We start from the raw sequence: 13,219 nt of genomic DNA on the forward strand, positions 1-13,219 counted from the left end.
AGTTGGTCACCATCCTCTTTATAACAGCCCTTAACATATTGGAAGACTATCAGGTGCCCCCGTCAGTCATCTTTTCTCAAGATTAAACATGCTCAGGTTTTTTTTAAAAAAATTCCTTAGGTCAGGTTTTCCAAACCTTTTGTCATTTTTGTTGCTCTTCTCTGGACTCTCTCCAGTTTGTCCACATCTTTCCTAAAGTGTGGTGCCCAGAAATGGACACAGTCCTCCCGCTGAGGCCTCCCCAGTGCCATGTAGAGTGAGACAATTACCTCCCATGCCTTTACGTACAACACTCCTGTTAATACACCCCGGGATATTAGCCTAATGGCAAGTTTAAAAAAAAGTAGAATAAAAAATGCCTCACAGCAGCCCTTTAATTTCCAGTTGGTTATTTGTCTTTTAAAAGACAAACAGCTTAGATTTAGAATTCACTGCTTGTCTTCAGATACATTGGCCAGCATTCACAAAGGCTTAGTTTACTTCACTAGGTTGTTTATCAACCAGCAAACCACACAGACTGCTGCTTCTGATTCAGCCGGTGTTCCTTTTTTTCCTTTAGTATAATTCAAAAGGAAATTTCTAATGTAAAACTTAGCATCCCATTGTTTTCCTACATCCCAGCACTGATGGTCCTCAAATACCATCCTTCCCCTTCATCCTCCACAGTAGACAGATCCCTCTGCATTCCACTCACCTTCTAGAACATATATCAGTGCCTCAATGACCCTTTACAAATCCCATCTCAAGGTCCATCTCTTTCTCCCTTGCCAATGGCTCCTAACCCTGCTTTCCCTATGTTTAGTCATTTTCCCTGAAACTTGGGCCATTGTACCCAGAGCCCTCTGCCCTACCACATCTATAGATGCTACTTGTGTGATGTCTTATAAACCCACTGAACTGACCGGTATTTATCCAGATGTCTGTGATCCTACTAAGGAAGGCTGCAGTATAAAAATGCACCGCATTGATAAGACTGAGATTCTTAGTCTTTCCAGTCTTTTCACTGTCCCTTCACTGAATGCGATTATTCTGTAATAAAAGCTTATGGCTACAGTAAGTGAAAGTTTTAATGACAAGGACGATAATGAGGTATGGTCTGGGAACAGGGCTGGGATCAAGGAACTCATGAGTTCTGATCTCAGCTCGGGCACTGACTCCACCTGTGATCGAGGGGCAAATCATTTTGTTTCTGTGCCTCGTTTTTTCTACCCAGATGACAGTACATCCTTATCTACCACGTGGGGATGTGAAGATTTACTAATGAACTAAAGACGGCTATTTTGTAAATAAGGCGCATTACTGATGTTGTGTAAATGCTTGCCATAGATCAGCATGTCAGTGCACTGTCATTTGAATTTAATATTTTTGTCGGCTTGACGTTTGTGCCATAAGCTGATTTTCTTTACCTGATGTACCACATAGAGTACTGTGCCTCCCCTCACCATGCCCTACCAGTACTTTCTGTCTTACCTAGCTAGGGTTACGCGATGAAACAAAAGTATGTTGTGGTGAATTTAACTTCCCAATCTGTTTTCATGTGCAGAATCATATTGCAGAGAAACAAAGTTGTAGCACCCAGGAAGGACTCTGGAGCATACACAACCAGAACTATCTCCTGCCGGATCTCCTACAGCAAAGCCAAATTTCAGACTCCTCGGCGAACCAGCAAAAAGTTACCCAGAATAGTCAAGGACCTCAGAACAAATCTGTAAATAATAAGGTATAGCTTCAAACTGTGTTCATTAGATTCACTGCAATAACAGTTCCCTCCAGTCCTTCCTTTTCCCCAGCATAGGGGCCAAAGGGTGAAGAGCTTTTAATCCCATGGATCAAATCTCGTCAAGAGAAGAGATCTTTGGTCCCCTTGCTTCTCAAAGATGCTTGAACCAGGGGCCAGTAGAAAGTCATGGGTGCCCTAACCCAATCCCTACTTCCTCTCTTGTTTCTCCATCCATACTCCTCTATGTCCTCCTTACTCTTTACTCCCTCCTTTTCCCCCTACCCAAACATTAGTATACTTCCCCTGCACTCCAGTAGTATACGTCTTCTCTTTTCCCATGGTGCTAATGCTCTTAGATTGCTGCCTTCAGCCCTGTCCTAGGGTGCTACCTTAGCTACTCATCCATCTCTCTGCCGATGGTGCAAATCAGCAACATCAAAGGAACATCGCCAGCACTGCCAGGTGAGGGATAACATTAAAGGTGCAAATAAGTCATAACTCTCTCAAGAGACAGGTCTTTAAAACAGCCCTGGTTTGCTGCAACAGCATCCTCCTGGCTGCAGAGAATAATGTCCTACTTCAAATCAGACAGCAGGGAGTGATGTAAACGCAAGGTGTCTGTTATTCTATCTCTTCCTCTAGGGACCAATTAGTTCACTTCTATGCTGTGTCTTGTCATGACTCTTTGCTCAGGCTTCCTTCATTGTAGTTCAATTTGTACCACAAACTCGCGCTTCAGAATTGTTGTTCATATCTAATTATGTCATGTACAGTTTCATATAAACCTCAGAGAGCTTTCTGGATACCAACAGTGCTACGCAATATCTGTTCCCTGCCATCAACTTCCGAAGTGAAAACCGACCTTATTTTTCATTGTAGACATCAAGTGCTGAAAGTACACCCTCAAAGGGCAGTTCATCATCTACAACATCCTTTACTTCGTTCATAGATCCTAGACTACTACAAATCTCACCTCCCAGCAGTCCAGCAGGGCCTACTTGTAGCTCTCGTGAGTATGCTTGCTCTTATCATAAAATGCATCATGCCTGGCTCTTTTGCCAAAAGCATCTGGCTTAATTCTTGGAAATGAAGACTGGAATTTTCTGGTGACTTTTTGAAACGTTAAATCCATGTTAATAGTGTTGGGTTTCATTGCACTGGCTCCTGATGAAGTGTGCATTACTCTGTTCTTTTGTGAGCCCAATGCATATTCATGAATACATCAGAAACTGTGCAGACATATGGTTCTACCTCATGCTACGTTAAGTTTTGCAGAAACTATTCCCTGGGTGTTGTTGAAACATGCAGCTCTCTGGACTTGCTTTCAAATTGCAATAAACAAGTCATGTGTGGGGTGTGACCAAACACTTACATCTTTGATGACTCTCTGTGTCTTTTCTTCCAGCATCTAGCCCCAAACCAGAGCCTATTAGAAGAGGGAATGCAAGGAAAGGCTCTGTTGTCAATGTCAACCCCACAAATATCCGGCCACAGAGTGACAGTCCAGAAATTCGCAAATACAAGAAGAAATTTAATTCAGAGATCCTGTGTGCTGCTCTGTGGGGTAAGCTTAGAAATAAAGAGGCATCTGTCTAGTTAGAAAACAGGGACAGCATGTTTCTGACAGCATAGGCTATGCTGAGATTTTGCATTTGTATTGCACCTCATCGCAAAGTGACTAACTATTTACCTACAGCGGTACTTAAATGAAGCCACCTTCGAGGTGGAAGGTGACAGCCAGATGAATCTCCGTTGCAGAACATTCTGTGCAACAGGGTAGGAGGACATTTTGATGAAGGCACTAAATTAAAATCTTTCTCACTGAAAGAGCCAAGAGATCATCATGCCCTTCCAGAGCATCAGGACCTGGGTTTTTAAGGCCTTGCCAGAACATTTCCCACACAGTAAACCGCACAATATTTTATGAATCTTCCTTAGCTGAATGAAGTGCTGAATTGACCGTGCCAAGCTTTGCCAAATTATCCTTCAGGTTCTGGGGAGTGGAAATAATGCCATACCTGAAGCTGAATGGGTTAAGCCAGTGGCTCTCAAGCTTTCCAGACTACTGTACCCCTTTCAGGAGTCTGATTTGTCTTGCGTACCTCACTTAAAAACTACCTACTTTCAAAATCAGACATAAAAATACAAAAGTGTCACAGCACACTATGACTGAAAAATTGCTGACTTTCTCTTTCTTACCATATAATTATAAAAGAAATCAATTGGAATATAAATATTGTACTTACCTTTCAGTGCAGAGTACATAGAACAGTTTAAACAAGTCATTGTCTAAAATTTTAGTTTGTACTGACTTTGCTAGAGCTTTTTATGTAGCTTGTTGTAAAACTAGGCAAATATCTGAATCAGTTGATGTACCTCCTGGAAGACCCCAGGGGTATGTGTACCCCTGGTTGAGAACCACTGGGTTAAGCCATCCCCTCACACACGCTACATATTCCATAGAGCAGTGGTTCTCAAACTTTTTTTTTCGTGGATCACTTGAAAATTGCTGAGGTTCTCGGCAGACAACTTAATGCTCTTTCTAAATGTTGTTTTTACCACTAGGTAACTATTGTAAAGCGCTTTGGATAAAAGCGCTACATAAAAAACCTTAATAATAATTAACTTTTTTGGTTCTACAAATAAAAGCACACAACTCATATTTTAATACCAGTAGTCTTACCTTTCTAATGTGATGGATGTGCCCTCACTCCCCTGCCACGGCAACCCCCGAGCTGGGGCTGGGAAGGAGGGGGGTCTCTCCCTCTCTCCCCCACCACAGCAGCCCCCAAGATGGAGCTGGGAAGGAGGGGGGTCTCTCCCTCTCTCCCCCACCACAGCAGCCCCCGAGCTGGAGCTGGGCAGGAGGGGGGGGGTCTCTCCCCGCCGCAGCAGCCACAGGCCTCTTTCTCTGGCCGCTGCAGCCCTGCACATTCTAAATTCCCCCCACACCCTCCTCTCACCCCACTGCCCCCTCCCACCTACTCTCTATTCCCTCCCCAAGGCCACCACCTCACCTTACATGTGCGTCTTCTCCAGGGTCCAGGCATCTAATTAGTGGAGCCACGCCTGCGTGACTCCACTAATCAGGTGGGTGGCCCGTCATTCTCTTGTGTGTGGCCGCCCAGGCACGCACCTTAGGGGGAACTATCCACAGACCACCTGAATGGAGCTTGGTCCACGGACCACAGTTTGAGAACCTCTGCCATAGAGTCTTTCTATGGGAATCTTCTCTAGAAGCTAAAACAAATCAAGACATCAATTCTCTCAGAGGCTGAACTCCCTCAACTCCTACAGATTTCTCAAGAGGTACTCAGCACCTTGCAGGATCAGCCACGTACAGAGAGAACCCAGTGGGTATAAATCGGCATAGATTTATTGACTCCAGGGGAGCTACTCCACTTTAGCCCAGTTGTGGACAGGGCCCGCATTTCCTAGTGCCTTCGCTCTGAAATGGTTTTAATCATCCATCTGTTTTAGGAGAAGAAAGAAGATGAGCTCTGTGGAGCTGACAAAATATTTATCTCCAGTCAGCTTGAGTCTCGCATGAAAAACAAAATAAATGAATGAAATAGGGGAAACGCTATCCAAAGGAAATGCGGATTTCCCATTTACAGCTTCAGTTTTGTTTAATGCATGTTTAAAGGAGGCCAAGATTTTAAATTAAGAACAGAACAGCATAGCAAAGTCTGTAATTACATGTACACTGAGGTTGAACAACGCCAGGTCCTCATCGGAGCATTGCCAGTAGAAACGATGGTTTTGTGCAGTGTGATACCTTATGCTGTTTTATTTCCACTACAACATACTGATTAGGAACCTTACCAATCACTCCAGCCAAACTGAATCCCCATCCAGTGGGTGTCAGTTCATGTCAGCAGCCCATTGGAGTCTTCACTTCGCTGGGAATAATTAGATTTCAGATGGATTCACTCCATTAATTTGGCATTCGAAAGCGTCTTTATGAAACACGGAAAATTTCACTCCTGAACAATCCACTTCCTAGCATCGTTTGTTCCTTTTCTAGTGTGCCCTGTGCTTGGGACTGTTACCCCTCATTGAATTTGAGGTTGGAGTTGGTTCATAGATTTTTAAGGTCAGAAGGCACCATTATATTGTCTAGTCTGACCTCCTGCATAACGCAGGAGCATTAGTGGAGTTGGAGGTTTTGAAATATTCATAGTCTGCTTTTGGGATCACAAACCAGTTTGAGTTCACAAAGCAGTTTAAATCCACGTTGACTTAAGGGGGACTACTCATGCTTAACATTACATGTGCACTTAAGTACTTAGCTGGATTGGGGTTTTATTGCATTGTGAAGTGGTGAGAATTTTGTAATTCACTTTTCACGAGGTCATCTGCATAGTGCCAGAGAAGATATCAGAGGCAGTTAAGAGAAGGAAGTCCAAAGCAGAGTCAGTTATAGATAAGCAATTAATGCTGAAATATGCTATGACTCAGTAAATAATTGACAGTGGTTTTTATGTACTAACAGGAGTAAATTTACTGGTGGGGACGGAGAATGGGTTATGGCTGCTGGACCGAAGTGGACAAGGAAGGGTTTACTCACTGATCACAAGGAGACGATTCCAGCAAATGGATGTTCTGGAAGGACTCAATGTGCTAATCACCATATCAGGTTTGTTCAGTGTCTAAAAGTATCTGACCCACTTTATAAATTATAAAGAAGAATTAGGTTATGAATTCGGTTATAGACTTTCCTCTTGTAGGACAAAGCAGGACAATTATTTTTGCTAATAGGAAAGCACTCTTTGGATCTCCAATATTTGCATCCTCCTTCCAGATTTGTCTGTGACTTGGGATATGCCATTACATGCTTAATGTATAAAATGGTTTGTGGGATATAAAAATGTGTTGAATGCTTAAAACATCATTCCATTGCTGCTAAGGAAGTCTGTGTTTGGTTAATTGCTCGTATAACATGTGAGCATCGCTCTAAGCAGATTTCCATCCAAAACATTGTTAAATCACATCAATGTATGGCTGGCAAGAGGGCAAAAGAATCATGTGGGACCCTACTCTGCAGCTGCTGAGGGCCTCAGCTCCCATTGGCTGCCAAGGCAGCTGAGGATGCTCAGCACCTCACAGGATCAGGCCCTTGATGGGAAGATTGGAATGGCTTCTATTTATACACAGGTTGGACACAGTGCATTTGGCATAGCTGAAGCCTGTGCTTCCCAGATTCGCTCGTTCCGACTTTCCATGTGACGCAGCATCCCTTTTGAGCCTGTCTCTTGAATCTAGATTGCTATTTGCCTTATATAGGTCTAAAAACAAAATTAAAAAGACTTCTTGAGATAACGAATTACGAAATAATGCCCCCCCCTCCGGTCATAGGGTTCACTCACTGCTGGTGGCGCCTCTTCCTGGTGGCTCTGGGGATTAGCTCTTGCCAGGCGCTGCCCTCCTCTGTCAGTGTTGCTACCCATCATCTCTTTTACTCTGAGGCCCCTCTTATTCCCGGAGCTGCAGCTTCCTGTTTGTGGCTTGGCCCTCCAGCCAGGTCACTAAGTTCCTCCCCTTCCAGGGAAATGAAAGTCCTTCCAGACCAGCTGGCTGGCTGGTGTCGCCAACGCACTGCGCCACTTCCCAGTGGCTGGCAAGGGAACCCAGGCCCACCCTCTACCCTGGGTTCCAGGCCAGGGATCCTATGACAAGCAGCCAAGGTCTGTACAGTCCTACCCCTTGCTGCTGTTTCCCTGGGCTTCGTCCTCCTTATCTGGCTTCCCCCTCTTTCTGGGTTTGCCAGTCCAACCTCTCTCCTCCCAGGTAGTGATTGTAAACTACTTCCTTCCAGCCCCTTGCTGCTGTCAGCTTCTGGGCTTTATACAGCCCCCTCCTGTTCCTGCCCAGCTGAGATAATTTCCAATTAGTGGCCTGCTGCCTGTCTTCTTCTTCAGGTGCAGCCTGGGCAGTTAATTGGCCTGCCGAGCCCTTTAACCTCTCCAGGGCTTGTGTAGGGTGGGCACCGCATCACACCCTCCAACGGGAATCAAAAGAAAATAGGTGCCTACAATGAAGGCTGACAATTAATTGGAACTGACGAAGCTCCCCCATCCAGAATGGCTTTTCTAGATAATATCTGTAATCCTCCCTTCAGACTGATGTCAGATGTTCTACTCTCCCATCAGGCCTGGGTCTAGGGGCAGCCATTCTGTGGGTGTAAGGGAAAACCTTTGTGTGAAGTCTGAAGACTGGGAAAAGAGAAAAAAATAAATACAGGTGTGCAAGAGCCACAATACAGTCGGTGTGTCAGTGCCGTGGCAGACATCGGCACCACATGGTGTCTCCTCTTCTGCACTGCTGGCCTCATGTCTCACGTGACTTCGCTGAAACGACACAAGTCTCTTTGCACTCTGGGTCATAACAATCACTGAGGCTGAATTCAAGAGATTTGTACTGCTCGGAAGTAAAATGTGATGCCTTTTTTTTTTCTGATCTATGTATGTCAGGCAAAAAGAATAAGCTGAGGGTGTATTATTTATCCTGGCTGAGAAACAAGATTCTGCGCAATGATCCAGAGGTGGAGAAGCGGCAAGGCTGGGTGTCCGTGGGAGACCTGGAAGGCTGCGTGCACTACAAAGTCGGTGAGTCTCGTTCCTAGGCAGCCCTACGCAGTCGTCCTTTCCTATCTGATCACACGTATTGGCCACATTTTCCTTCACCCTTATTGAAAAATTATACCTGGACTTAGTCATTTCTTCACACCCGCGTGCAGTACATCACGGACGCCCCTCTCCCTTTAATTCCACATTGCTCCTCCCTTTGCAGCCATTGCCAGCAGGGTGTACTACTCTTCACTGCAAGGGTTGGCTGAACTGAAAGGCAGGACGCTTCTTCTGCTCAGCCGGTGCTTTCAGCATTCTGGGGTTGGCTGGCATCCTCATTGTTAGTGACATCTTTCACCTCCGTCATACCAGTCTCCTCTTCTGGCCCGGAGTACCTGCACGGTAATGGTATCAATGGGATGCCTGCAGGTAATTGATCAGGATGGGTGTCCCACAATTCGTCCCTGTCTCTATATTGTATAAGCCCTAAATATACATATCAACGTTCTACTTAAGTATGCAGTAAAATGTATTTGTGACCATAGCTGAAATATCATCTGGCTCTTATTCGGCTTCTGCATAGAGCACCTTTGAAGATGAACACCAGTGTGTGTGACAGTCATTATTACTTTAGCACTTAAGATATTTCAGTGATGCATGCTGTAGCAGAACATAAAATAGATTTGACGGTATTATAAGATGCTATATTACAGTTGTGTTTTCCCAAGCAATATAGCAAACTAATGTGTGGGTGGATGGGTGGTTGGGATGGGGAGGTCTTTGCCTTATATTCTGTTTTATTGCTTTGCTTGTACAACACAGTGCTTTAAAAATTGGCATAGTTTAGAATGAAATCAGAGACAGAAAGCTAAATAGATCTGCGTGAACCTATAGTTATTTTCTTTGTAATTATAGTGCAACTGGATTTATTTTCAACTCTAATGGCTCATTTTTAGCTTTTGTAAAGAAAAGTATTCATAAATGTGTAAATGTACACTTGTTTGCAGCTTCTGGGAGGATGGGCATGAGATAGAAAATAACTTAAGTAATTTGACAAAATGGTCATACAAATACTCTCAGGGAGCCAGAAAAACTCTAACTTCTAGAGAACCCCCTGCAAACCTCAGACAAAAAGCCTCCCTGCACCTTGACATTTCCAGTTTACCAAAATGTGGTCATGTCTACAGGAGTTGTGCGGATGCCCTTGGACTTTGCAGACAGCATCCCCTTTAAACTGGCTTCTCAACTTTGACCTTCAGCAAAATGCAATATATTCCTCTCTCTCCACAGTCAGATAAACAGGGATTGTCTCTGTTGCTTTGCTGCATTGGGCAAGCAGCGGCTGCTATTTCACTGTTTGCAAATCCTTGTGTATTCTAACCTTTGTCCTTACGGGCATTTTCCTGTATAGAGCAAGAAAAGGCTGTTTTTTATTTTCTCTGCCCAGGTTGGCCTTTCTCATCAGTTTTCCATCCTCGTCCAGCCTCGCCCCTTCACCGAGCTGCCATTATGTGTTGTGCCAGTGTGAAATGGTCCCGTTTGAGCGGCATGTGCTGAGCACCCCCTTACTCCCCCCAGAAATGATTCTTACCTAACTTGTGTAACACCTGCATCTCTTTTAGAGAACCTGATTGTAATTTGCCACACAGACACTGAATGTAAAACAAGGCAGAAATGTGTAGGAAAGCAATACCCTTGTGGCGTGTTCTATTTCTGAGGGAAATGCTCATGTCTGGCAGAATTAAAATAAAACAGACCAAAAAAACCTTAATTTTCAGTACCCAGCTCTGCGTTTACTGTTCATAAACCCAACATGAGTTTAACCAGCTCAAAGAAGCTGCTCCTCTCTGAAATGCTCATTCAGCTTGACACATGGGGAGGCCACTGCTGCCCGTATGCGTGGGGATTTAATTGCCAACGTGCATGCTGAGAAGAGAATAAAGCCTTTAGCGCTCCGTGAAGGAGCTCAGCAAACCGCTGGCCCTCCTTTTGTAGCCTAGAAGATATCACAACGTGTGCTTGATAGCATCGCTAAGTAATGCCGACGGGGGTCTGTTGTTTGACAGCAAATCCTTTCAAAAAGCAATTGTCTATGGAAAAGTTTGCTCAGCTGTTTGTCTGATGATTTCCCCAGCCTCTAGCAGCGATTTGAGGCCATCTCGCTGGATAGAAGCAATAGTGGATGATCGAGACCATTATGGCAAGCTTTTTGTTATTCGTTTGTACGGCACCTTGCATGATGGGCCTGGGACTCCATGCACTCCTGCAATACCCACACAAAACCAGATAAATAAGAAACAGAACCAAAAGAGTATGGAAGGGGGATGGTGTCTTATGGCCATTGCCATAAAGCCACGATAGAGCCCTTAGCCTCTCTGAGAATGGGAATAATAGACTTGCTTAGCTGATGGGGTGGTGTGCAGACTAATTCATTAATTTTTTTATACTGCTTTGAGAGCTGTACAACAAAGGTGCTCTTTAACGGCCCAGCTCAGTGCCTATTGAAGGTAATGGAATGACTCCAATAATGGGCATTGGATCAGGCCCTCGTTACAAGGTATCAATATTATAAATGTCAAGCATTCATGCCAGAAATCTGACTGTAGAGTTTCTTGTCCAACCCAGGAACAGAAAATTATCCTCCGACCTATATACGTTGAGTCTAAAAGCTTTGACGTCCCATCACCAAATACTATTAATGAACTGCTTGCAAACACTGCACAGATCTTTCTGTGCCTCAGTTTAAAATCTTTAAAATACCATCTTTGTAAAGAATTTGAGCAGTAGATAATGGTATAGGCCCAAGTTTAGACTTCAATAAAATAATTTTGCATTGCTTCCTTCCTCTCTCGGGTCTGTATAGTGACCACACAAGCCCAAATCTTGCATAAATTTATGCATGTGAGTAACTTAATCACACACAAAAGTGCTTTCAGGAACAGGGCCTTAGATCGAGTGTTTTTAGGGCACTGACCTGTCTTGATTGTATGTAAGGTAGCTAGCATACATTTGGGTGATAAATAAATAATAAATATTAATAATAACAATAAGCATTGGCTGTGTTACTGAAAGTCATTGAACTGAAGGTTTAAAGGAAAGGAGAGATTATTTACAAGTTGTTAAATATCAAGGACCAACTTCTAATACCATTACTCAGTGAACAGCCCCTTGGAAAAGAATGTGAACCAGTCACTCCTTGATCTGCACAAGCTGGCAACTGACAAGAATGACCCTCATTTGTGTGACTTCATTGAAACCCAAAATAGTCCCATTGAAATTATTGGGTGCGTTTAAGGGCATCAGAATCTGAACTCGAAGTATTTTTGATTTGTATGGGCCATCTGAAATGGAAATAATTGTTCCTTTTGTATTGTAGTGAAATATGAGAGAATCAAATTTCTTGTTATTGCGTTGAAAAGCTCAGTGGAGGTGTATGCTTGGGCTCCAAAGCCCTATCACAAATTTATGGCTTTTAAGGTAAGATAGACCTCATCTCAGTTTAAAGGTATCATTAGCACCCACTGTTTTATCCCCCACCGACTGCTCCAGATTTTGTTGCTTTGTGTAACATTTATTTTTAATTTAGGAGTAAATGAGTAAACTTTTTTTTTAATTTAGATCATTTTGCTCACCATGCAAATGCCACATGTCAAATTGTCTCTTAAACATTGCAGACGTGCTTTTACTAATTGTTTGCAACATCTTGTCTAAAATATGTGTTTGGATACACAAACAAATGAACTGCCCCAAAAGTAAGGGGGGGAAATTCCAAAGAGTTGGCTTTTCAAAAATGCTCAGCGTTGGTCTAATACCCTATAAAAATCTGTGGGAGTTAGGGCACCTAAAGGAGTTAGGAACCTTATGCAAGTCATTAGGAGTTGGATACCTCACTCCCTTAGGATTCTTTAATCCTTAAATCCCAGCCCTTGAGGTCAATAAGAAAGCTTCCATTGACTTTAGTGGGAGCAGAATATAGCCAGCACTGAGCACTTCTGGAGATGTCAGCCGAAATTTATCAAATTTAGCACAGAAATGTGACTGATGGCAATCGTGCTCAGCTGTATAATTCAGCTTCTAGGTTACAAAATCAGTAAGGTACTGTCAACAAAATTTAATTTCAAGTATGAGGAAAGAAACACCTAAACCTTTCCTTGAAATCAAGATAATTGTGACAGAGACTGAACAAACTTTTGGGTTTCATCCAAAATAAACAGTAGAAAGTTGACTGAAGCAGAAGTTTACTCTGAGACAGGAAATCGCAAATTCAGATCTTTGATTAACAGAGAAATGAAATAAGTATGCTGAAGTATTAGAAAAGGGCCTGGCTCAGGTAAGGGACCAAATTTTGTTTGATTTATCCAGCAGTTCATAGACTTAAGTGGTCCTAATCACCTGAGTTAGGTAAACAGATACTAGCTGTAAGGCCAAATTCTGCCCTTAGATATAGAATCATTGGGATTACAGTTGTAATTGAGAAGAGAATTTGACCCTGTTTCTGGTGTAGGGATGCATTTTTACAAGATACGTTAGAAGTAGTAATTCCTTTGTCTTCCATATCTAACTCATATATCATTGAATGTACTAATTTACAATAAACTAGAGTCAAGATATCAAGTGCTGCCTGTGAATATATTTACAGCTCCAATGTCTTTTGAGGGTTTGGTATGTTTATCCTCACACCTTCCTCTGTTATTCTTTTACACTTCTCAGTAACTTGCACCTTTGAGTTGAAAAAGGAAGATGATAAGATTCCGTCGTACCACAGGAATAGGGACGCTGAAGTAAATGTGACATATAATAGCCATTCAGTTTTTGAGTTCTAGTAAATATTGAAAAAGGTTCATATTTGTAAATGTGAAAATAACAAACCCAGAAACCGACGACTCAGGTATCAGTTACTATATTCATAATGTGTTTATAATTTTATCTG

The 13,219-nt window shown here is 43.0% G+C and overlaps 1 protein-coding gene across 1 annotated transcript in view; it reads left to right on the forward strand.

The window, feature by feature from the left end:
• NRK (Nik related kinase) overlaps positions 1 to 13,219 on the forward strand; it is a 122,690-nt gene that overhangs the window by 92,758 nt on the left and 16,713 nt on the right. The window contains exons 22-27 of the mRNA XM_074962591.1: positions 1,544 to 1,720; positions 2,600 to 2,729; positions 3,126 to 3,284; positions 6,216 to 6,359; positions 8,194 to 8,328; positions 11,666 to 11,766. Coding sequence (XP_074818692.1) covers positions 1,544 to 1,720; positions 2,600 to 2,729; positions 3,126 to 3,284; positions 6,216 to 6,359; positions 8,194 to 8,328; positions 11,666 to 11,766 — 846 coding nt within the window. The remainder of the gene's footprint in view (positions 1 to 1,543; positions 1,721 to 2,599; positions 2,730 to 3,125; positions 3,285 to 6,215; positions 6,360 to 8,193; positions 8,329 to 11,665; positions 11,767 to 13,219) is intronic.

This window comes from Natator depressus, chromosome 9, assembly GCF_965152275.1.
Source record: "Natator depressus isolate rNatDep1 chromosome 9, rNatDep2.hap1, whole genome shotgun sequence".
In the NCBI taxonomy this organism is placed as follows: Eukaryota; Metazoa; Chordata; order Testudines; family Cheloniidae; genus Natator; species Natator depressus.